The 22464-nt window shown below is 33.2% G+C and overlaps 1 protein-coding gene across 2 annotated transcripts in view; it reads left to right on the top strand.

The window, feature by feature from the left end:
• The window catches only part of NADK2 (NAD kinase 2, mitochondrial), a 42906-nt gene that overhangs the window by 17775 nt on the left and 2667 nt on the right, over positions 1-22464 (top strand). Inside the window, exons 5-12 of one of the 2 annotated variants that reach the window (XM_003792940.3) lie at positions 539-622; positions 2085-2221; positions 7729-7807; positions 10445-10510; positions 11849-11944; positions 17836-17891; positions 19608-19661; positions 21951-22074. In XM_003792940.3, the coding sequence (XP_003792988.1) occupies positions 539-622; positions 2085-2221; positions 7729-7807; positions 10445-10510; positions 11849-11944; positions 17836-17891; positions 19608-19661; positions 21951-22074 (696 nt within the window). The remainder of the gene's footprint in view (positions 1-538; positions 623-2084; positions 2222-7728; positions 7808-10444; positions 10511-11848; positions 11945-17835; positions 17892-19607; positions 19662-21950; positions 22075-22464) is intronic. The other variant, XM_003792939.3, reaches the window with a different exon arrangement.

Below are 22464 nucleotides of genomic sequence, written 5' to 3'. Positions count from 1 at the left end.
ATAGGATAGAGGGTGTGCGGTAGCCAGTCTCCCAGCATTTATGACCTTACGTCCTTTCCACCACACTTCCCCCAGTAGTCAGAACTGTCCTATGTGACCAGTAGACTATGGCATGACAGTGTGCAGATTCTAAGGCCAGATCATAAATAGTATTGCACCTTCTGTATTGATCTTTTGGATTGCTCATTCTGGGGTAAGTTAGCCACCAATGAATAGTTAAATGATTTAAAGGTAACATGCAAATACTACTGTATCATTAGATAATGTTACAATGTAATTAATCAGTGACAAATTTGCTATTATTTTTTGTTCTGTTGTAATGTAGAAACTTAAGTATTATTGAGTATGGCATTAAAACTTGATGTAGAGTATTTCTTCTGTTTGGTCTTTTTTCTTATTGAAATTATAGACAATTTTGCGGCCAAAGATAATGGAATGGAAATTTTAAAAATTTCCTATCTGATTGTTGTAGTTTAATGATACCTTTTAAGTAATCATTTCCTCATCTTTTTTCTTTTCCCCTTTCCGACACCCAAAGGTCTGAAGGTCATTTATGTCTGCCTGTTCGATATACAAATTCCTTCCCAGAAGCCTTACAGAAGTTCTATCGTGGTGAGTTCAGGTAGGAATTTACTGTTCTTATATTGATATAAATATTTTAGTAAGTATGTACCATTAATTTTGCTGTTAAAACAAAACAAATCGGATGATATCTGGGTAACTCCATAGTTATAACAACAGCCAAGAAAAATAATGTATTAGCTGTATGTATCACAAACAGATCTAACATACCTTCTCCTAGCTCAGTTGGAACTGTAGAAAGCCTGTAATGCACATGCAAATAGAAGCTTTTATCCTTCATTGAAATAGAGGACATGTTTCTGATTTCTTAACCTTAACATATAGTTCCTTATCAGTTGGGTAGAAAAATGGCTAAAACTATTGTCTAAAATTAAGCGTTCAAATTCTGAGATTTTATTTATTTATTTATTTGGCAGTTTTTCGGGGCTGGTTTTGAACCCGCTACCTCTGGCATATGGGGCTGGTGCCCTACTCCTTTGAGCCACAGCTGCCAGCCCCTGAGATTTTATTTTTTGTCCTCATCTCACATCCAGTAATTATTAAAGATTGGATTTAATTCAACCAGGCTCAGATTCCTGGTGTGTCTTACATATGAAATATTCCTTAAACAATGGAGATGGGATGTTTTTTACATTTTTTTACTTGATCTGTTCAGAGATGAGACTCTCAGGAAAAGAAGAGTGGGGGAGAATTTAAGAGGGGTTTGGCTAATTATATTTGTGAGAGCAAAGTTGGACTACTTTTTGTTTTCTGGCTTCGATTGGATTTGGATTTTATAGTTGGAGAGAACTTTTTCTCCAGGTATTTGTGTGGTTGTATTAGATTTTCTTGCCTTCTCTAGAACTGTTTTATTACCAGTGATTTTGATTTCTAGTCATTTTAGAAGTTTGGAAACTCCAGAAATGACTAATTTATAACCACCAAGGGGAATATATTTTTTGTATACTTCTCTGTCAGAATCTTTCCCGTTGGCTTTTGATTTATCAATTGTTGGTTCTCTTTTCCTTTTACCAAAAACATCATTAAAATTTTTAGGTGTAATCAGAAGTATCACATTTATTAATTCTAAATCTTTTCTTCCTTTTATTGAATGAAAACTCTCATCATTACAAAATTTGGGGGAAGGGATTTTTAGCTAATCAAACCACCTTAACAGTATTATTTTAATTTCAGAATGCTTTCATTTTTATGTAATATTTTTTGCCAAGCAAAACACAAGCTAGATCTAGTTCAATCTCCTGACCTTTATAGGTTCTTGATGAAGAGTTTGATTCAAGTTACTTGGGAGATTTTGTACAAGTATATTAGATATTTCCATTATAATTGAAAAGAGAAACATTCAAATCTATCTTTGAGCAGGAACCTGTGGGTTTTAGGTGTTTTCTGGACTAATTTATTTGTCAAATAACACGTTTTTTATTTTTCAGTTTGGTTAAATTACTGTGTCTAATCCTTAGTTTAATTTATTCTGTTTTAACTGGCTTTTTCTCTACTTTTCTAAGGTGGTTATGGAGGCAGCGAATCAGGTTATACCTTGAAGGGACTGGCATAAACCCTGTTCCTGTGGACCTTCATGAGCAGCAACTAAGTTTAAACCAGCACAGCAGAGCCCTTAACATTGAAAGAGTCCATGATGAAAGTAGGTGGACTGGGAATTAGATGCACAGGGGGCAATGTATAATTTACTGTTCTTTGACCTCTAACTGTTTAAGGTAATAATTTATAATTATTTTTAGTGCTGCTATCAAGACTTAAGAAAGTGAAGTGAACTACTTCCATTACAGAGTTTACTATAATTAGAATTTGAAGTAAGAAATGTAACATATTTCTAAAAGAAACTTTTCCTAGGTCAGATTTGAAAACTAATTGATTAGGGGGTTATAAAATATCTGACAGGATAATTGATGTTTAAAAAAAAGATTCTTGGCCTTAGTCTTTGCAATGTCGTAAAAAAAAAGAAAAACCTAGTAGAATAAAACAAGCTAATCTGTGGAAGATTTTATAATAATTATACATTTCATATAGTTATACTTAAGTATATTAAATATATCTATTGTTAGGATATTTTGCATCCAAGATTCATTTGTCTTTGAAGTATTTGTGTAAGCTGCTAAGAGAATATTAGCATAAGATGCTTTACAACTATTTTTTTTCATTTGTTTTTGGTTTTGTTTTAGCAGGCTCCTCTGGGTTCAAACCCACCAGCCCCAGTGCATATGGCTGGTGCCCTAACTGCTGAGCTACAGGTGCCGAGCCTGACTTACAACTTTTTTTATTATTGAGGATTAAAGTGAATTCTTAGTTTTGAGCTAATTCATGGATTATTTAGCTGTATTTCCCCACTTTTTCTATAAATATAGAGCTTTCCTGATGCAAAAAGATGGCAAGAGAAATATTTGTGAACTATATAAAAAGATATTTTTTTCTTCTGTGTTTTATTATGTGGATAAATATATCAAGCAAAACTACTTTTAAATATCTGCTTTGTGTTTCTGCTCTCTCATGGTACCTGATCGAGTACAGCCTCTCACCTCTGTACATTGACCACCTCCTTAAGTTGACCTTATTTTCTTAGACTGGGCATGTACCACATGGATGTATCGGTATACTAGGCCTAGTTCCTTATGTTGGCCACCTCTATATGTTGACCAGTTTGTTATGGTCCCTTGGGTGGCCAACTTACAGAGGTTCTACTGTATTTAAATCTATTTTTTTCAGAGTTTTTTTGTGATAACTTATTCCTTTATAGGATATTCTGTTCCTAAAGCATGTGTTCATGTAATGTTTTAATGATTTTCTTCCAAAAAAACTTCATTTGATTTTAGAAATCTTTTAAGAAATTATATGCATATGAATTTCTGTTATTCTTTTAAATCTGCAGTAACTATTAAGATATTTGGGATCACAGCTAGAAATTTTACTTTCTCACTGAAAGAAGTTACTGCTACCACTAAAAGATGATAGATTTGGCTCTTTTCACCAGTGCTCTTAACATTACAGAGGAGATGTAGATTGGTGTACAAAGTCACTGCTTAGTTTCCTCCGATTCACTAAATTTAGTTTATAGTGTAAGTTAATATTTCACATATAGAAACAAAATTGTGTATAAACTTAACATCCAGGATGTTTCCGTCTGATTAATGGTAGTTTGGAAAAGGAACAGAAAAAATTGAAAAAAAAATAACGCAAGAAAATCTCTCAAAACTCTGGCAGGGAAACACTTCAAAAACACAGGCAACAGAAATAGGCAAGTGGGACTATATTAAACTCACAAGCTTCTACACAACAAAGGAGAAACAACAGTGAAGAAACATCCTATAGGATGGAAGAAAATACTTGCAAACTATTAATTCAACAAGGGACTACTATTAGAATATTCAAGGAGTCCAATGCAACAAGCAAAAAATCAAATAATCCCATTAAAAAGTTGGCAAAGGCTCTGAATAGACATTTCTTAAATTAAAACATACAAGTGGCCAACATGTATGTGAAAAAATGCTCAACATCACTAATTATCAGGGAAATGCACATTGAAACCACACAGTTAGTATAGCTATTATCAAAAACACAAAAAATAACAAATGCTGGCAAGGATGTGGAGAAAAGGAAGCTCTTAGACAAAACCTGAGAGCATTAGTTTCAGGATGTCCTGCAGACACTAAAATTCACAGATGCTCAAATCACTGATACACTGTGTTACTTGTATAAAACCTATGCATATCCTCCCCTAAACTTAAATCATTTTAGGATTACTTTTAATACCTAATACAATGTAAATGGTATGTAAATAGTTGTTACTCTGTATTTTTATTAGTTTTATTGTTGTATTGTTATTTATTATTTTTGTTTTTGCCCAAATATTTTTGATCTGAGGTTAGTTGAATCTATGGATGTAGAATTTGTAGATCTAGTGAGCCATCTTGTCTAAAGATCTAGAATCAGAATAGTTCAGATTTCTCAATAGCAACATTAGACATTACTAAATAATTAATACCATATTGTTGTTGTTATTATGCAATTATATGGTACTTACCTCATCTAGGCACTACCTTAGAGGGCTATTTTTGTTAAGAGGGTTGGTTTTGTTTTGATAGAGGATTCTATTTTCTGAGAAAAAATTGTGAGATGTCAGGTATATCTTATATTTCAATTTTTCTTCAAGTTGGCAGAAAATATTTCTTAGGAAGCTTCTGTTTGGGGTTTTTGAATGCAGAAGTAGGTTTGGGGTTATATTAATAAATATACTTCCATGTTTGATCCCTGATTTAACTTTCTAATTTAGAATAAAAGATTGAAGAGAAAAAAACTCTGTTTTTTTTAACCTATCAAAGACGGATGACATAATTATAAACAAATGAAATTTTTTATCTTGTGTAGTAGAATCTACCCTGAATTAGGTTTTATTTGTCTACAATGTAAAGAATTGTTTTTATTATCAATATACCTTCAAAAGGAGAACTTTGGATTTATTTATTTTTTTAATCATATAAATTAGTAATTTTCTTATTTGTTAAGGCTGATTTCCTTAATGTGGAGGGGTGAACTAGTTTGATAAACAATCCCAGAACTCAGGGACTTAATGTAATAAAGGTTTATTTCTGATTCATCTCACTGTCCAAGGGGTGTTTAGGTAACTCAGATTCCTTCCATGTAGTAGCTCCTGCCATATTTTAAGACTTCTAAGCCTTTTGTTGGAGCCTCTGTATCTTGTGGGGTAAAGACAGAGAACATGGAAGAAAATCTTAAGGGAAGCCTGAGGAGTCAGGCTTTTTCATGACTTTTGCCCATGTTCCATTGGTCATAACTAGTTATGTGGCTTCACCCAATATAAGTAGACCTGGAAATATAGTCAATGAGATATGAGAATGTAAATATATGTGGGTCACTAGGAAATACAGTATGACAGTGTGAGAGAATTACATGCTGTTGCAGTCTCTGCCACTAGTATTACAATTCTATATCTAAAAACACAAATCATAACTTTTTTCTGGGTAGAAAATTGGTGCTGAGTGTATCTTTTTTTTCCATGTCCCATTGCTGCAAGTTGTAAATGAACATAGTGTTGTGATTAGGTAAGGTTTAGTAGTGGATTAGCATGAAAGAAAATGCAAGCAGAATTATGATTAATCAGATTTGTAATAATTTTATTCTCTTATTCATTTGACAAAGGCATTGAGTTGACATTCAACATGCATATATAATACATATGTAATATGAAGAAGAAAATTAGGATGAGGGAAAATAGAAGTAGAGATAGAAAGTCAAGACCATATAAAAGAAAAACTTTGTTACAGTTTGATGGTGAGAGTTCAGATTTGTTATTAATATTTAGTGAATGCCTACTGTTAAGCATTTGTAGAAAATCTGTGAGGATGATGATCCTAAAACTAAATCTGTTAGTAGTTATCTTACTTAAAGAAAATGAATTTAAATGCATCTAACTGTTTACATTTGTAAAACCATCAGATATAAGAATGTAAATGTGCATGGGTCACTATGAAAGTTTTGAGACAGACTGTGTTATGGTCCCTTATTTCAATTCCAAGAAATGCAGTTGACAGCACCTTTTCTGATTCAGCCCTGTAAGTTTTAACTTACTTGATTTACCAGCATTGCTGGGAAGGCTTCATTTGTTTCTGTCCACATGGATTTTGTGTTTCTTGATTTTTGTGTATCTCAAAGCTTTTGTATGACCCATGTATGTAGCACCAAAACAAGACAGCCAATTTTAGTGTTAAGTACAGTCAAGTTTGATTAAACACACCAGATCTTTTTATAAAGCTTTTTTGTGACACGTTCTTTTCTACTGCACTGTTTCTCATGAGGTTAAGCTGATAGTTTAGGTAATTAACAATTGCTCAAAGGATCTTTGGTATGATAATAATGATTTGTTATATTTAAAAGAATAGTGGGTTCCCTTCAGGCATTTATAAGGCAAAAGAAATGAGAAAAATGTAACAAATGTTCAATTTAATAAACATACAAACAGAAGAATATGATAATCAGGCTTGCAGGTCAGAGAGGAGTAGATCAGTGATCATGTTGATGACAGCAGTAGTTTTACTTGTATATTTATTATCTACTGTATATTAGGTAGTTATTGCTGTATAAGAAATTACCCTAAAATTTAGCATCTTAAAGATTACGTTCTTACAGATTTTTAAAGGTCAAGAATCTGGTAGCAGCTTAGCTGATCAGTTTTGGTTTAGGTCCTCTTGGGGTGAAAGTCAAGCTGCCAGCCAGGACAGCAGTACTGAAGACACATGTGGGACTGGAGGATACACTTCCTAAGCTCTTTACGTGTCTGGTAGCAGGAGGTTTCAGTTCCTCACCATGTTGGTCTCTCCAAAGAGCTGCTCGTCACAAATCTTCCCTCAGAGCTGGTGATCTGAGAAGAAGAGAGCAAGCAAGGTGGTATCTTTTCTAACCAAATCTCAAAGTGACATGCCATCACTTCTGCCATGTGGTAACCTTTCTGTGATGTGCGAGACTGGATGTATGTGTATTCACAGGGGGGTGAATACCAGGAGGCAGGAATCAAATCACTGGAGGATGCCTGCCACTTTTAAATAAAACACCGACTAAGTCAGTGTTTAGGATGGACTTTTAAACATTGACTTAGAAATTGTGGAAGGGACAGAAAAGTGAGCTTGTCTCATGGTGGTTGTCTAGTGAGAGATACTTGAGTGCAGTTAATCTTCTATTGGTGACATTGAAAAGATGGAATTGGCATTTCCAGTTGGAAACTAAAGAAAGATTAAAGGGAACTATTTCAAGGTGATAGTCGCAAATTTGAACCAGAAAGTTCTTGATTAGTTACACCTCTGAAGTTTCCAGGGTAAAACTAAGTTAATTTTGACAGCAAAAATCCTAAGAGATAGATAAGTATATTTCATTATCCTTGGAAAAACTGTTTGAAGAATTGAAGTCTATTTTGAAGAGACAGAGGCTTCATTGTGGTTATTCGGTTAGGTGACATTAAGGTATATAATATTATAGATACTTGAAGGGATAATTTATGTTAACTATATTGAAGTATATGATTCTATGAAAACAATAAAGTTTTTAATGGTTTATAGATTTTATCATAACATTTATAAAATTTGAGGAGCTATCTTGGATTTTCTTTTTTCTTATTACTTGCAGAATCGGAGGCTTCAGGACCCCAACTTTTGCCAGTGAGAGCACTAAACGAAGTCTTCATTGGGGAGAGTCTATCTTCCAGGTACTTTTTTTAAACCTGTGATCTTGAGTATGGAATTTTTAATGGTTTAATATTTTTGGATATTTATATTCAATTTCTACAACTTAATATTTGTGGATGATTAGTAATTAATAGCAATTAATTATTTACTGGAATATTTCCTAAACCTTCATATGTGTTAATACACATTAAGGGGAAAGAATGTTCTGTGACCAAAAGGGTTTGTGAAACCATAGGGTTAAAAAAAGTTATTTGGGTTTCTTTATTGTACTGTTTATGTAGGTGCTTATACATGTATCTTCAATCTGTTTATGTAGGTGCTTATACATGTGTTTCTATAAATTAAAAAAAAATTTTTTTTGGACAAAAATCTCACTGTGTTGCCTAGGCTGGCCTTGAACTCTTGGGCTCAAGCAGCCCTCTCACCCCAGCCTCCCTGGACCACCACTTGTGCCCAGCCTAAAAATTTTTAAGAGAAGATATACTAAGCATATATTTGCAATTTATATAAAACTCTTATAGACAGTTCATTTTAAAATTTCCCCATGAATTGTGTTAGTACCCTTTAAAGCTGATATTTGTGTGCTTATTTTATCTAGATCCAATTAAGGGCTATCATACCCTTTAGAATTAATTAAGAACAGTTCCTTAACCCCACCTCTGTTTTGCTATTAATGATATTAATATTTTTGAATGATCTAATCCAATTGATTTGTAAAATATGCCTTATTTTATATTTATATGATTTTTTCTTCTTTGCATGATAAGACTTAGATGAGGCATTTTGACAGGAATTCTACATAGGTAATATATTCTTTTTAGTTTAATATGTCACAAGTTACCAAGTACATTGACAATTCAAGATTTTAACCATTCTTACCAAAAATTAAAGTTAATATAGCTTCTTATTAGGATTATTTAAATGTATGTTTTATTACTGATAAAATCTCTTTTGTGGCACTTGAATGTAATGTAGGCTTAAATTGTTGTCAACAAAAAAACTTTTTTTAAAAAATTTTAAAAAGTTGCCAGCTTATTAAATGACTACTATAATGTAAAGTTAATTTAGTTCTTGATAATATTATAGAATTCGACTTCTCATTTTTGTAGGTGTAAGTAAATTAGGGTGAAAGATTATAGATGAGTTTTATGTCTCACTTTCCTGCTGTGAGAAGAATTATGTGATCCTTTGAAGGCCGTATAGTAATAGTTGATTCCCTAGTTTACTGAGAGTTCCACAAATACTGAAATTTTGTTTGTTGGAAGACATTTCTTTTCAGAAGTTTAATTTTAGTAAGAAAAATTGGTCTTAACTAAAAAGATACCCATATTCAAGCCTATAACTTTGATAGTATTGAAAACCACAAAGTTTGATTCAATAGACTGATTTAAACAGCATTTTTTACTTGTAATTATTTTGTTGTATGTAAGATTAAGTTTCTTCAACCAAAACATATTGTGTGCCTGCCGTGTGCAACATGCGAACCTCTAGGGAGGAGAGAGGTAAAGGTAGTGGGATCTTAATTTTTTTAGAGGAGAATAAAGACATCATTTAAAAATGTTCAAATGTAAAATTCTTCAAAGAAATAACATGGTTAAAGGTAACTAGAAAATGTAGTGAAATGTAAAAATATTTTAACACAGCAAATGTTGTGTTATAAAGTTGTTGTATATAAAGTTTTTTCTTTTGCATATCAAGTTTAAGGCAATACAGAGGTGAATGAATAATAGGTCACTATTATATAATTGAAGAGAGAAAGGAGAAAATACAATTCTAATTACTGATGCAATTTAGTCATTATTGCTAAAGACATGAGACAAACAAGAGAGGAACCACTTTAAATGAGATTGGAGAAAGTCTACCCTAAACAGACGACAAAGGGAATTTGTGCTTATTCTAGGCAAGCCCTGAATGGCTTACTCTCTTTTTGTATTTTAAAGGTTGTATGATTAACTGCTGAGAGCTCTCTTGTGTTGCTTTATAATTTGTACATACTAAAAAATTAAACAACTTAGAAAAGGAGGAAAACTTGGTTTAGCTGATTGACTTTTGGGGCGTGAAGTCTCATGAGTGGAATTTAGATTGAATGCTTTTATTTCCTGTGGCAGTAGTGATCTGATCTGTTCATCTCCTAAGTAATGTCTGAAGCTGCTGCTTTTTGTGTTCTCTGTTGTCTTACCTTATATCTTTATTTGGAACAGCAATGGATTGGCTTCTGATGCTACTGAAAATGGTTTAACTAGTGGAAGTATTAGGACTTACTTTTTTAGGCCCCTGGGCAGAAAGGAATGAACATTTCTTGGATGTTCAAAAGGTCAGGCACCTATTGTATCTGTTACCTCATTTCTCGCTCCTAGCAATCCTATGAGAAAGGTAGCTGTCTTTATTAGTGAAGAAATTGAGGTTTGAGGGGGTTCAAAAACTTGCTCAAGGTCATATAATGAATTAGTGCCAGAACTGTATTTTTAATATAAACCCAGTATTTCTGATTCTAGATCTTGTATTGAGGCTTCATTATGCTCTGAAAACTTAAGTGCTTTGCTTGGAAACTATGGAGTGCAGCAATATTATTCCTGCCTCATTTATAATGTTCTTAGGTTTAAGAACATTTTAAAAGCCCAATTTTGTTTTCTTTTCTCCTATTTGTTCTAACCTAGAATGTCTTATTCTTGGGCTGTAGCAGTGGACATTTTAAGAAGAAGTATACCCACTCTAAAGGGACTGTGAGTTTTATTGCTGCCTTAAAACAATTTCCCTGAAACAAAAATTCTGTGAATTGACTAATCTTGATAAACTTGCATGTGAGAATGACACTAAATTTGCTCATCTTTTGGGCTCAGCATCTCTCACCTGACTATTCTTTCTACCCCTGCTTCTTCCACCCACTCCCTTGCTCACCTTTAATCTCTTTTGTTACTACTCAATTCTGGCATAGTAGCAGCCATTTCTCTGGATTTGGCTGGCTAGTCTGTATATTATAGGCTCCTAATGTGCATTTTCTAGGAAGCAATAACAAAGCTATGAAATAGATGATATATGAATATTTGACGTGCTTGTTTTCATAAGGAAAACTTACTTTAGAGAAAAAAATGAAAGGACTATGTCACATAAAACATTCACAAATTAAGAACTTACAGGAGATCTGAACGGGTTAGAGTAAGAGATAAGTTATCCATGGTTAGTGGTTGCAAACATGTCTAATAACTCATTATTTTGAAAAGCTGTATTTTATATTAAGCGTTTATTTTAACTTTTTTATTTACTAGAGAAAAATAATCCAGTGTTGTTCAGTAAGACTATTATTTTAAGATGGAGTTTATAAAATAGGCTTTTACACATTTCAGAAGTTCTTTGAATAGTTATAAATTACTTCTGCATTCATAAGGATAGTGTCATTTTTGCTGGTTTCAGAAAATCGAATTGATTTCATATTTACAAAATATTTTTAAAAATGTAAATCTCTTAAGAAATTATAGTTCTGATTTCTAGTTTTGTTCACTAACCCAGTATTAGCTGAGAATTTTCTTTATGGCTTTATTATCTAATCTGTTTATCTAAATTGTTTACACCAATTTAAAAATTACATATAATTTAAGAAAGAAGAATATAGCAGAAACTACTGATAACTTGAAGAACCAGATAACAGATTTAGATATATCAAGGAATGGCTACCAAGAATGAAACTCATTTAAGAATCATAGTTTCTTTTTGTTGAATTCTGAAATGAGGCTCTGTATTTGTTAGATTCCATAAGAATAGTAACAGTAATACTAGCTAAAAATTTGCAAGAAGCCCCTGTTTGAATTATTAAAGTATTGATAGAGAGGAGCATATAGATCAGAAAGGCATATAGACATGCATAAGTTTTTTTTTCCTTCTAACTTTTTCACTTAATCGATATTGGAATTAGCACCATTGATGTGTGTGGTTAATTACTAAGCCAGATATTTCTTGGTCCATGCTGACTTACTTAGATTTCATTAGTTCTGAAGAAGACTGTTTGTCTTATTTACCTTGAAACATAAGCCCAGCAAACACAATTTTATATTCTCAATTCATAGGGCTTCCTACTATGAGATTTCAGTTGATGATGGCCCATGGGAAAAACAGAAGAGTTCAGGGCTCAATTTGTGTACTGGAACCGGATCAAAGGCCTGGTGAGTAATTTGGCATGTTGCTTATCAAATTTTGTAAAATATTTTAAGTATTATCATTTACTTGATCTCTCATATCAGTGCATCTGTGGTCTCTAGTACTCCACAAGTAGCCTGGGTCAGGTAGGTTGGCCCAGTTTCTGTTTCACTTAATTTATTGGATCCAGTAGTCCTGCCTTGACTTCTTAGATTACAGCTACAGACTGGATTTGGTCATTATTTGATCATTGTTGAGCATTAGGTTTATAAAGAAATAAAAGGAAATGAGAAGTGGGGGACTATATATTTCTGAAAAGTAAAAAATATTTTAAATAATAGCAAATAATTGAATAGAAGGTACAATACAAAAAATAGGCTGGAGATAATGTATAGTAAAGGCTTAACTGGAGCCACCCCAAGTACCCTGTCTACTCTATAATCTCCCCCTGGTGGTCTCTCCTTCTTAGGACATACATAGAGATGCCTCCCAAACATACCTTCTCTCCTGAGTACAAACACACATTCTAAAATTACATCGGGTATTAGTAGTATTTCACATTCACCAACTGGTCTTCATGCTCTAGAGAAAAACATTACTTCCCAAAACATGCTCTCACTTTTGAGTCTGTCATTCTTCATTCTCCTTGTCTATACACTGCAGTCTCTAAATCCTGTTAGTTGTACTTCTGAAGTCCTTGCCCTCCTTTTTCAGTTTCTATAGCTGTTTCTTTGGTCCAAACCTACATCTTTTTAATGAATATTCTTTGTGCCTCACCTTTTATTCTTTGAGATATCATTCATAACTACCAACAGAGTAATATTTCTAAAATGTAGATAAATCTAAATCTCTTCTCTGCTTTAAAACTTTCATTGACCTCTGACTATATTCAGATTGCTTAGTCTGCCATTTAAGACCCTTTAAACTATGTCCTCAGTTACTTTACTGGCCTTACTCCTGCCCTACCTTTCCCCCACACATCAGCACATAAAGTCACCAGAGCTATTTACCATTCTCAGCACACTCCTCGTTCTCGCTTGCCTTTTTGTTTTTGCTCAATGCACCTTCATCCTGCTTTGAATGCCTGAACACTCTCCACTTTCTGTCCACTGGCTGAAAAGTCCAGCCTTCGGATGTCATTCTTTTTAGCAAATCTTTATTAACACTCACTTCTTTTTATAAGCACAATGAGTTAATTCCTTTTTTGTCCTTCACCCATACTTCTCATAGTACTGTTACAGCACTCATCACATTATTAGTTAGCTAATGTGTTAGAAATTAGTTATGCCAATACCCAAGTCGTTTAAGCAACTTTAGGGATTTAGGATGGCAAGTAGAGGATTTTATTTTTTCTTTGCTTAATTTTTTGTGCGCATAGCATAGTATATGATACATAATCACGCAAATACTTTTTGAGTAAATGAGTACATGTTTGCAAATACAGGTAAAACAAACTGATGAAATTTGAAAAGTTGAGGGTTTTATTTCCTACTTGTTCAGCATGAGTTCTTAAACATTTTATTATGGAAAATTTTTAATTTTTACAAGAGTAGAAAAAAATGTTAAAATGAATTCCCGCATACCCATTCGCCAGTTTCCATAATTACCAGCTCCTACTCAGTCTTCTTTCCTCTGTACCTGCCTGTCTGCTTTTGTCCTATGTTACTTTGAGTAATCCTTCAGACATTGTACCATTTAATTCATAAGTATTAAATGACTTTACATCTTCAAAAAAATCTTAGTTTTAGTCAAATGATCTTTTGGAAAAGGTAAGTATCCCTTAAGAAGGTAGGTTAATCTCCTATTTTCCAGAAGGCCAGTGAGAGGAAATGTATTTCTAAAGTGATTTTTCCAATAATTGTTTGAAAAAAAATAAATTTAATCATCCAATATACTACAAAATTGTTTTGTAACTATATTATAGGTAAAGTTGCAAAGATTAAAATTAACAGCTTTCATTTATCATGATGGCATCTTTCCTACTGAACACAGATGCTACTTGTTGAAAACTGGAGTAAGAACTAGAAATAGTCTCCCAGATTCTTCCCCTTTCCTTTAGCCAGTGTTCTTGCCCGTAAAGAAGAGTACTAGCCTGAGTACTCTGGAATTGCTTTGCAACCATTTATAAGTTTCTTTATCTGCATAATGAGAGAAATGGAACAGATAAAGTAGAAATAATAAGATTACTTTATTTTCTGAACTTCTTTGATACTGTAAATTTATACTTTATACATTATAGTATAAGCTATCAGGTATTTAGCCCCTGCTTCTTCGTATTGTGCTAGGTATTTTTATACATTAATCATTATAGAAATCCTAAAAGTAATGGTATTGCCATTTTACAACTAAGGAAGTGGAAGGTTAGCAAGAATAAATATGTAGGCAAAAGTCACACAGCTAGTAACTGTCAGATTTGGAAACAAGCACAGGGATGCTTGATTGCAAAGCCAGTGCCTTTTTCACTATCTTCACTACTTGTGCTGCTTCACAAGGGAAAGTCAGCTTTTAAATACAGAGAGAGGGGGCTTCTGAGCTGTCTGTGGAGGTCATACAGTTGAAAGTTCAGTCACTAGGTTGTATTAAAGAATTATCAAGACACACTTGCTAATTTTGGTGAAATAGTGTTTATGCTGGAGGCAACTTGTACAGCATTCCCTGTCTCCTACGTGTACCCTGTAGTTGAGTCCTGTGTTGATGTTGCGTTTGAATGAGTATGGATGAGATTAGAATGTCAGGTTTCTTGCTTATTAATGCCTCCTGTACTTTAGTGTAGATCTCTTACTATGTCCTATCCCAGTCTCTTCTCTGCTCAGCTCTGTGCAGCTTGCTTACCTCTGACATGTTCCAGGGGTGAGGAACCGTGGGCTTTGGGACCTCACGTGGCCTTCTGGATTCTTGACTGAAGCCTTTTGACTGTGATTCTTTTCTTTTGATTGCATTCTCCATTCACTTTCTGTCCTTTTCTCTTCAGAAAGTGCAGGGAGAGAAGAGAAGCTTAGGAGTGGTAGAGGGCTAGGAGAATGCTATATATCTGTACCTTAATAATTTTTATTTTACTTTATTTATATAATTGTATTTTTTAATCTTTGGGATTTTTGTTTTTTAAAAAATTGTAGAATGTTACAGAGGTGCAAGTGTTTAATTTTTAGCCCATTGCCATCTCTGAGACTTTTCTTGTTCCAAGCTAATTACATTATCTGATGTTCTCACAAATATTCTGGAGTTAGGTGATTTTATTTTCATTAGTAGAAAAGTAATTGATTTAGTAATTGAAAAGTTAGGTGATTTTATTTTCATTAGTATAAGAAGTATCATAAGTTACCTGACTTGCCCAAAGCTTATGTGGCTAATAAATGTTGAAGTTTAGATTTAAATTCTATACTTGACTTTAAGCTGTAGACTTCTGTGGAATCACTGGAAAGAACAGATTAAGACAGTGTGTTTCTTTTCTTCTTCATCTTTTAACTCTTGATACAGAGAGGTGTAAAGGTTTGTTTTCTTATATGACATTTTTAGTTCTTGTATTGAGTATGAAATGTGGAAATGTATAACCTAATGTAAACTACTTGTTATAACAGATAAACCCCCAACCTCAGTGGCTTAACACAATGTTAAAAGTTTTTTACCCTTGTAAAGTCTAAACTGGGTGTTCCCAGTTAGGTGTTGGCTGTCCTCCAAGTGGTTAGGGGGAGGGGGCCAGGCTCCTTCCATCATGTGGGTCTGCCATCTTCCAAACAGAGCTCCCAACGTTGCTGTGCCACAGAAGGTAGGGCATGGAGAGTCCTTGTGGGAGGTTTATGAACCTGGCTTGAAGTGTTTGTCTATCATGTTTACTCTGATTCCTTTAGATAGAACTCAGTCATGTGGCTGTTGGCAAAAGGGACTAGAAAATAGAACCTGATTCTACATCTGGGAAAAGTAAAGGGTTTTGGCAATAAACTGTATGATCTTGGCATTTCGAGAAATTCTTCCACAGGAAATTGGATATAGAAGTCGTATCACTTAGGAAGTATCCCATTATTATCTCATTTCTCTGGCCAGTGAGGAACATGATTTACTCCATATGCTGGGAGAAGTACTACAGAATAGAAGCTCCTTTTAAGTTAATTTCGCCTTATGACTGTTCTAATACTCCCTCTCCATACATTCTACCCTTCCAGACTTAATTAAGAAAGAGGAATTGTTTGTAGGAGATAGAATTTTAGTAGCTGATAGAGATAGGATACTCAATTTGTCTTTCAATTTTGTCTTTAGTAGAGGTTATATAGAGAAAAAAGTTGTCCTGTGATAGCTGACACCTGCTTAGGCACATACAGTAGTTTGTCTTTCATGTGGAATGCAGACTACTCCTGATGGTCGAGTGAACTGGCCAAGATCACAGTAAATTAATCTTAATCTAACTCTAATTTAGAGAACTGGGTTTGGGTTGGTTTGTAGTACCGCTAACAAGTCATAGTTCTAGGAATATTAGATCAAGATCTTATGAGAGTTTTGTTCTCTTAAATTGTCTTTACTATAAGGAGATCTTAGTCACTAAAATCTTTTGTTATATATACATATATATACACACACACACTCTATATATTTTAGTTCACTAGAACCCTAACAAACATAGTTTATTTGTGTATGAGTTTTAGATTTAAAATAAGAAAAATTCCTAAATAATCCACATCCAATAATGTGGATGTTTAGAGGGATTAGAATTTAACTCGTGTATCTTTCGCTTTTGATATTTTCATTCAGTATTGACTTTTTGCTGTGAGCCAGGTAGTGCCCTAAGTGCCCTATATTTTGTAGTGTATAACAGTAATATTAATGGAATAGGTATTATGAGCCTCATAACAATAAGAAAGTAAGGAGACTTCACAGTTTTTTGCTTCATATTACATAGTAAGTATGAACAAAGGCATAGAGGTAGGAGTGAGCTTAGTGTGGTGGGAATGTGAAGTTGGGGGCAGATAATGGTGAAAATGGAATAAGCATGGGCCAGATTTTAGATTTTTTAGCAAAGGGACTTTGGTCTGTGAGTGACCTTAAAATTTTAATGTAAAGTTTTGGGTATCAGCATTTTTCTTAAAAGAATGTACAAAATTATTTTGCATTTTTTTCAAACATGAAGGGCATAGTGCTAGAAGCTATAGGGGGAGTATCTCTCCTTTCTCACCAAAAAGTTGAGTCATTAATTAAGTTTAGAGTTGTGTTGACTTGTTGTGTTATTCCTATTCATTGGCAATCTCTAGTGAGGTCATATATGAAGGTTACGAGACAGAAGAAGAATTCTAAATTACCTGGAAGAATTTAAAAAGCAAAAACACTTTTTGTAATGAGACAGAGCCATTTTTGAAAGTTATCCATGTCTGCTCAACTGCCATGTATGTGTGTAGTTTGTTTGCTTTTAAAATAAAATAGGGAAATAATACATATGGTGCATAATGCCATTTGCTTTTTAATTTAGTATTTTGGTTATTCTTCTATATCAGCACGTATGGTTCTATTATTTTTAATATAATGAGTGGCTATGTTACAATTTATTTAACTAGTTTCCTCTGGATATATATCCGAGTTGTTTTGCTCTTATAAACAATGCTTCAGTAAATATTTTTGTACGTATTTTTGTGGATTATATATGTAGGTATATTTTAGGATGAATTACTATATTAAAGAATATTTTCATTTAAATTTTCATAGTACAAAATTTCTTTCCAGCTACTATTTCTGTATTCCTACCCATGTAGGAGAATAATTCTATCCCTGTACCTAGACCAATACATTATTTATCAATTTTAACAGTGTTCATTTATAACTTGTTTCAATAATTTCTACTTTGTATATTAAGTGGACTGACTATACCTTTTAATTTTTAGCATGTTTTTAGAATTAAAACAAGAAAGAATTATGTGATTTTTTTTTATCCTAGGTCATTCAACATTAATAGGGTTGCATCTCAGGCTGTGGAAGATGTTTTAAATATCGGTGAGTACCAAAACAGCTGGTACAGTAGTCCTCTCCTACCTGTAGGAATACATTGCAAGACCCGCAGTGGACACCTGAAACCTTGGTAGTACTCAACCTTGTGTATCCTATGCATAAATTTATATATCATGAATTCTTTTGTTCTTACCATCGATCTTTGCAACTCAGCATACAATTTTTTAAGTTGAGGACTTTCATCTTTTCACTTAAAGGAAGCACTTTATATCCTCTCTTTAGCATACCTGAATTGCTAGCATCACTACTCTTGTGTTTTGAGCCATTATTAAGTAGAAGAAAGGTTACTTGAATATACAAGCCCTGCCGTACCACAATAGCTGATCTGACAGCTGAGTTGGCTAAGCGACTAGTGGGTAGGTAGTATATACGTGTACGCAGTGGACAAGCCAGACAAAGGGATGAGTCACATCCCAGGTGTGATGGAGCAAAATTGCGTGAGATTTTATCTTCTACTTAGAATGATGTGTAGTTTATAACCTAGGAATTGTTTATTTCTGGAATTTTCCATTTAATATTCTTTTTTGTTCTCAGACATGGGCACATCTGCTTTTATTTTTTTAATAATTTCACTCAGGACACACACACAAAGTCAAAAAGCAAAATCAATAACTTGTAATCTTCCCTTTCATAGGTCCTTCTTGTGGTTTAGTCAAACTGTCTCAAGAGGTGTGACCTCACAAGCACCCACAAGACACAGGCTGGGGGGCTGTGGAAGTAAGACATCAAACAATATAGGGCCCATTTTTACTCATTTTACCAGAGCTTCTCAATTCACTAAAACAAGTTTGATTTTAGCTTGTGGCAGTTCCTTAACAAAATATTTTCTGGCTATTATTTCCCTTATAGTATGCCACTTGGGTACTTAGAATTTTCATTCATTTAACAGATAGCTACTGATCATCTATAAAACACAGATACTGTGCAAAATATAGGAAGATGCAAAGACTTAACGTATTCTATTCCCTCAGTAGTAAGTGAATAGTATGACACATACTTACCATGTAATTAATACAATCTTCAATACAAAAAGGTACTTCTTTTAAAAATATTAAGAAACACTTTTAAATTAGAAAAATAATCCTGTCACTCACCTTAACACTCATATTTCGTGTTTCTTTCACCTTCTATTTGCATAAACCATGCTCTTTTTTTTTTTAACCTTGTTATTGTTATTCTGCAAGTACTACTCTGTTCACTCATGTTTTTAATGCTAAACTTTCTTTTGATGGATGCAAAATATTTTTCTACTATTACTGAATATTAGGTTTAAATTTTTCTAAAGTAAATACCATCATTTTGTTCAATATTTATTTACTGAACATTTGCTACATGCCAGAAAACAGTGATGGACGCCAGGGATACAATGTGTTTTTTTTTTTTTTTTTTAACCTGTACAAAGTAGAGTCACATCCCAGGTGTGATGGAGCAGAACTGTGTGAGATTTTATCTTCTACTCAGAGTGATGTGTAGTTTATAACATAGGAATTGTTTATTTCTGGAATTTTCCATTTAACATTCTCAGATAGTGGTTGCCCAGAGGTAAGTGAAACTGTAGATGAAACCTTGGGAACTGAAGCCACAGATAAGGGGCAGTGGGGGAAATACAGTTTATGTTATGGTTATAATATATAATGTATGCATGTTATATATTCACTATTCTATAAAATATTTGATCAAGATACTTTATGCTTTTAATAGCAAAACAACAAGGAAATCTGGATCTTCAATTGAACAGAGAATTGGTAGAGAAAGGTCAGTGACACATGGTATTGATCACTAATATTTTAATTTAGTTTTCTATCAAATTTGAGAATGATATTGTAAAGTGTAGTTGTTTAATAAAGCAAAATGTTTTTTTGATTTATACATGCTCTTAATATCTCTTTAAGTATATTTAAACAATGTAAAGTTTATACTTAGACTTTTACTTGTACATTGTGGTTCTTGGCAACCATAAAATATAATTTATGTCAAAGCAGCATAACTGCAAACATGTCTGGGAGATAGGAAAATATAGGAAAACCCGTATCTTGCAAATAGGAAATGCATATTTGAATTTGGTATGCCATTGATATCCTGTGGATGAGATGGAATTCATTGAGCTCTGAATTCTCATCTTCCTATTCATTGAAATATTCTCTTTAACCTTCTCCTATTTAGTTTTCCTTAGTTACTTCAGGATTTCTTTAAGAAAATAGCACTTATGAAGAAAGGATAAAAAATTTGAAGAGTTGGGTTACAGTCCCAGATCAACCAGATCAGCTGTGAAACTGGGGGCAAGACTATGATCCTGGCTCCTTTACTTCCACAGCTGTGAAAAGAGAGGGTTGAAGTGGAGCATCTAGCTGGGGCCTAGGGCTTCTTCAAATGTATTCTTTAACTTTTGTTTTTTAAAAAATATTTAAATTCTTAAACTGAAAAATACAGTTTTTAACAGAAGTCTACTCATTTACTGGGATCACTGTTGTACTGACCTCAAATTAAAGTTTTTCTTGCTATCTCTAATTGAAGAATATCCTAAAATAGCAAGGTAAATTGTTTAAGAAAAATGTGTTTATAGTTGCACCTGCCTGCCTATGTAAGGATTTTCTCAACATATACAACCAAAACAAAATATTGACACAAAGTACGGATATTGACAATGAAAGATGACAACTGTCATCCATAAACACAAATGCTGAGTTTGAGAGTTGTCAGACTGGCCTCATTCTTCTTGATAGGCTTGTAATTGAGTTAGCAATACATTTGAACCGGATAAAGTATTTTAACAGTGTCAGTTTATTTTGTTTTTATTATACATTGGATTTCCACATAACACTTCCTTTGTTGCGGGGGGTGGGGTGGATGGCTTGCCTCTGTAATAGTTCGAAAACAAGACTAAATATCTGAAGTCCCTTTTAGCTTTTTAAAATGGATTCTAGTCTCCTCTCAACTGAAATCTGTATCAGAGAAAAGACAATTAGCCACAGTTACCACAGTAATTGATTCTTAATTATATAACTTCACTTAAAACACACACACACACATATATTTATTTATTTATATAGATGTAATTTATATACCTGAAATTTATGTCAGGTATATAAACATAAGGGGGTATATACAAAAAATAGTGATTATTTTTCCCTTAATAAATATACCCAAGTTTTAGTGAATGAATATTTATTCCTTTGGACATTTAACTGTCTTCAGATGCGATCGTGATTGCCAATGATGTTAGTCATTGTTAATAGACATTTCTGGAACTACTCTTTTGAAGTTTCTTTCAGAGCTAGAATTCTTTTTTGTGTGTGTGTGATGTATTCCCACAAAGGCAAATTTTTATTTTTTTCTGGTTAAATTAAATTTTTTTAGAAGAGCCAGTAATTAAAACGAAACTTTGACACTAATTAAGGTAGATTATCTGACACTCTTGTAACTTTTTTATATGGTACTCAACTTACTTTCTTGCTTGATTTCTTTGTACAGTTGTCTTTAACCCATTTGTGCTTTGCATGCCAATTTTCATGTGTCTCTTACTTAGAGATCTTAAATAATGTCAGTTTCATTGGAGAAAGTACATTGTCATTATTTGAGATTGCGTTTTTTAGAAAGAACTTGACAGGGGAATGTAGCATTTTTTCAGTGTATCTAACTAGTTCCTGTTTTTGTTTAATTCCTTGATTTGTAGTTAGACGTTTTTTTTCTCCCAGTTGTACCTATTTCTGCTATATTATGGGTGTGATGTACATTTTTGTGGGCTAATCACACAACTTAATTCTTATTTATAAGCTTTTTTTTTCTAGTGGATTATGTGTTATGAGTTCTAAGAAGATTGCTCCCAAACAGATTTTGGGTTTCTTTTTTTTGCCTTTTTAATTTTTAAAATTTTTTTATATTTCTTTTCTTTTTTTTTTTTTTATTGTTTGGAATTCATTGCCAAACAGATTTGTGGAACAGAATTGCTTGTAAGTTGGGGTAGGATCTGTTTTTTGTTTTGTATCTCTCAGAAGTAGCCATGTTTTACTCAATGTGCTAATATTGGTTTTTTTTTCTTTATAGTAACAAATGAATATAACAAATCACTACTCTATAATCCAGAAGAACCAAAAATACTTTTCAGTATTCGAGAGCCAATTGCAAACAGAGTTTTCTCAAGCAGTCGTCAGCGTTGTTTCTCCTCAAAGTAAGCTTCCCAGGTCTAACTTGTGACTGTTTTCTTTCTTTTCATCATTATAGAGCATACTCGGTTTTAAGATTATTTAATAGTTAATTTCATTAAGTTTGCTTAGTCAAACTTAATCTAGCAGAAGTAGAACCTATAAACTAACCAGGTATCGTGCTAAACTAGATGAGATGATATTTTCTTTTAAACTGATGAGGTCATTTGACAGAAACCAAAATTTACATGAATACATTTAAAAAGGATTAAGTATTTAAGTGATGTTGATTTGTTGGTTTTTAAAAAAATATATCAGGGTAGTGCCTGTGGGTCAAAGGAGTAGGGTGCCGGCCCCATATGTCGGAGGTGGCAGATTCAAACCCAGCCCTGGCCAAAAACTGCAAAAAAAAAAAA

Source organism: Otolemur garnettii, unplaced genomic scaffold (assembly GCF_000181295.1).
Source record: "Otolemur garnettii isolate 467f Iridium unplaced genomic scaffold, OtoGar3 scaffold00063, whole genome shotgun sequence".
Taxonomy (NCBI): Eukaryota; Metazoa; Chordata; class Mammalia; order Primates; family Galagidae; genus Otolemur; species Otolemur garnettii.
This window is presented reverse-complemented; position numbering and strand designations above follow the sequence as displayed.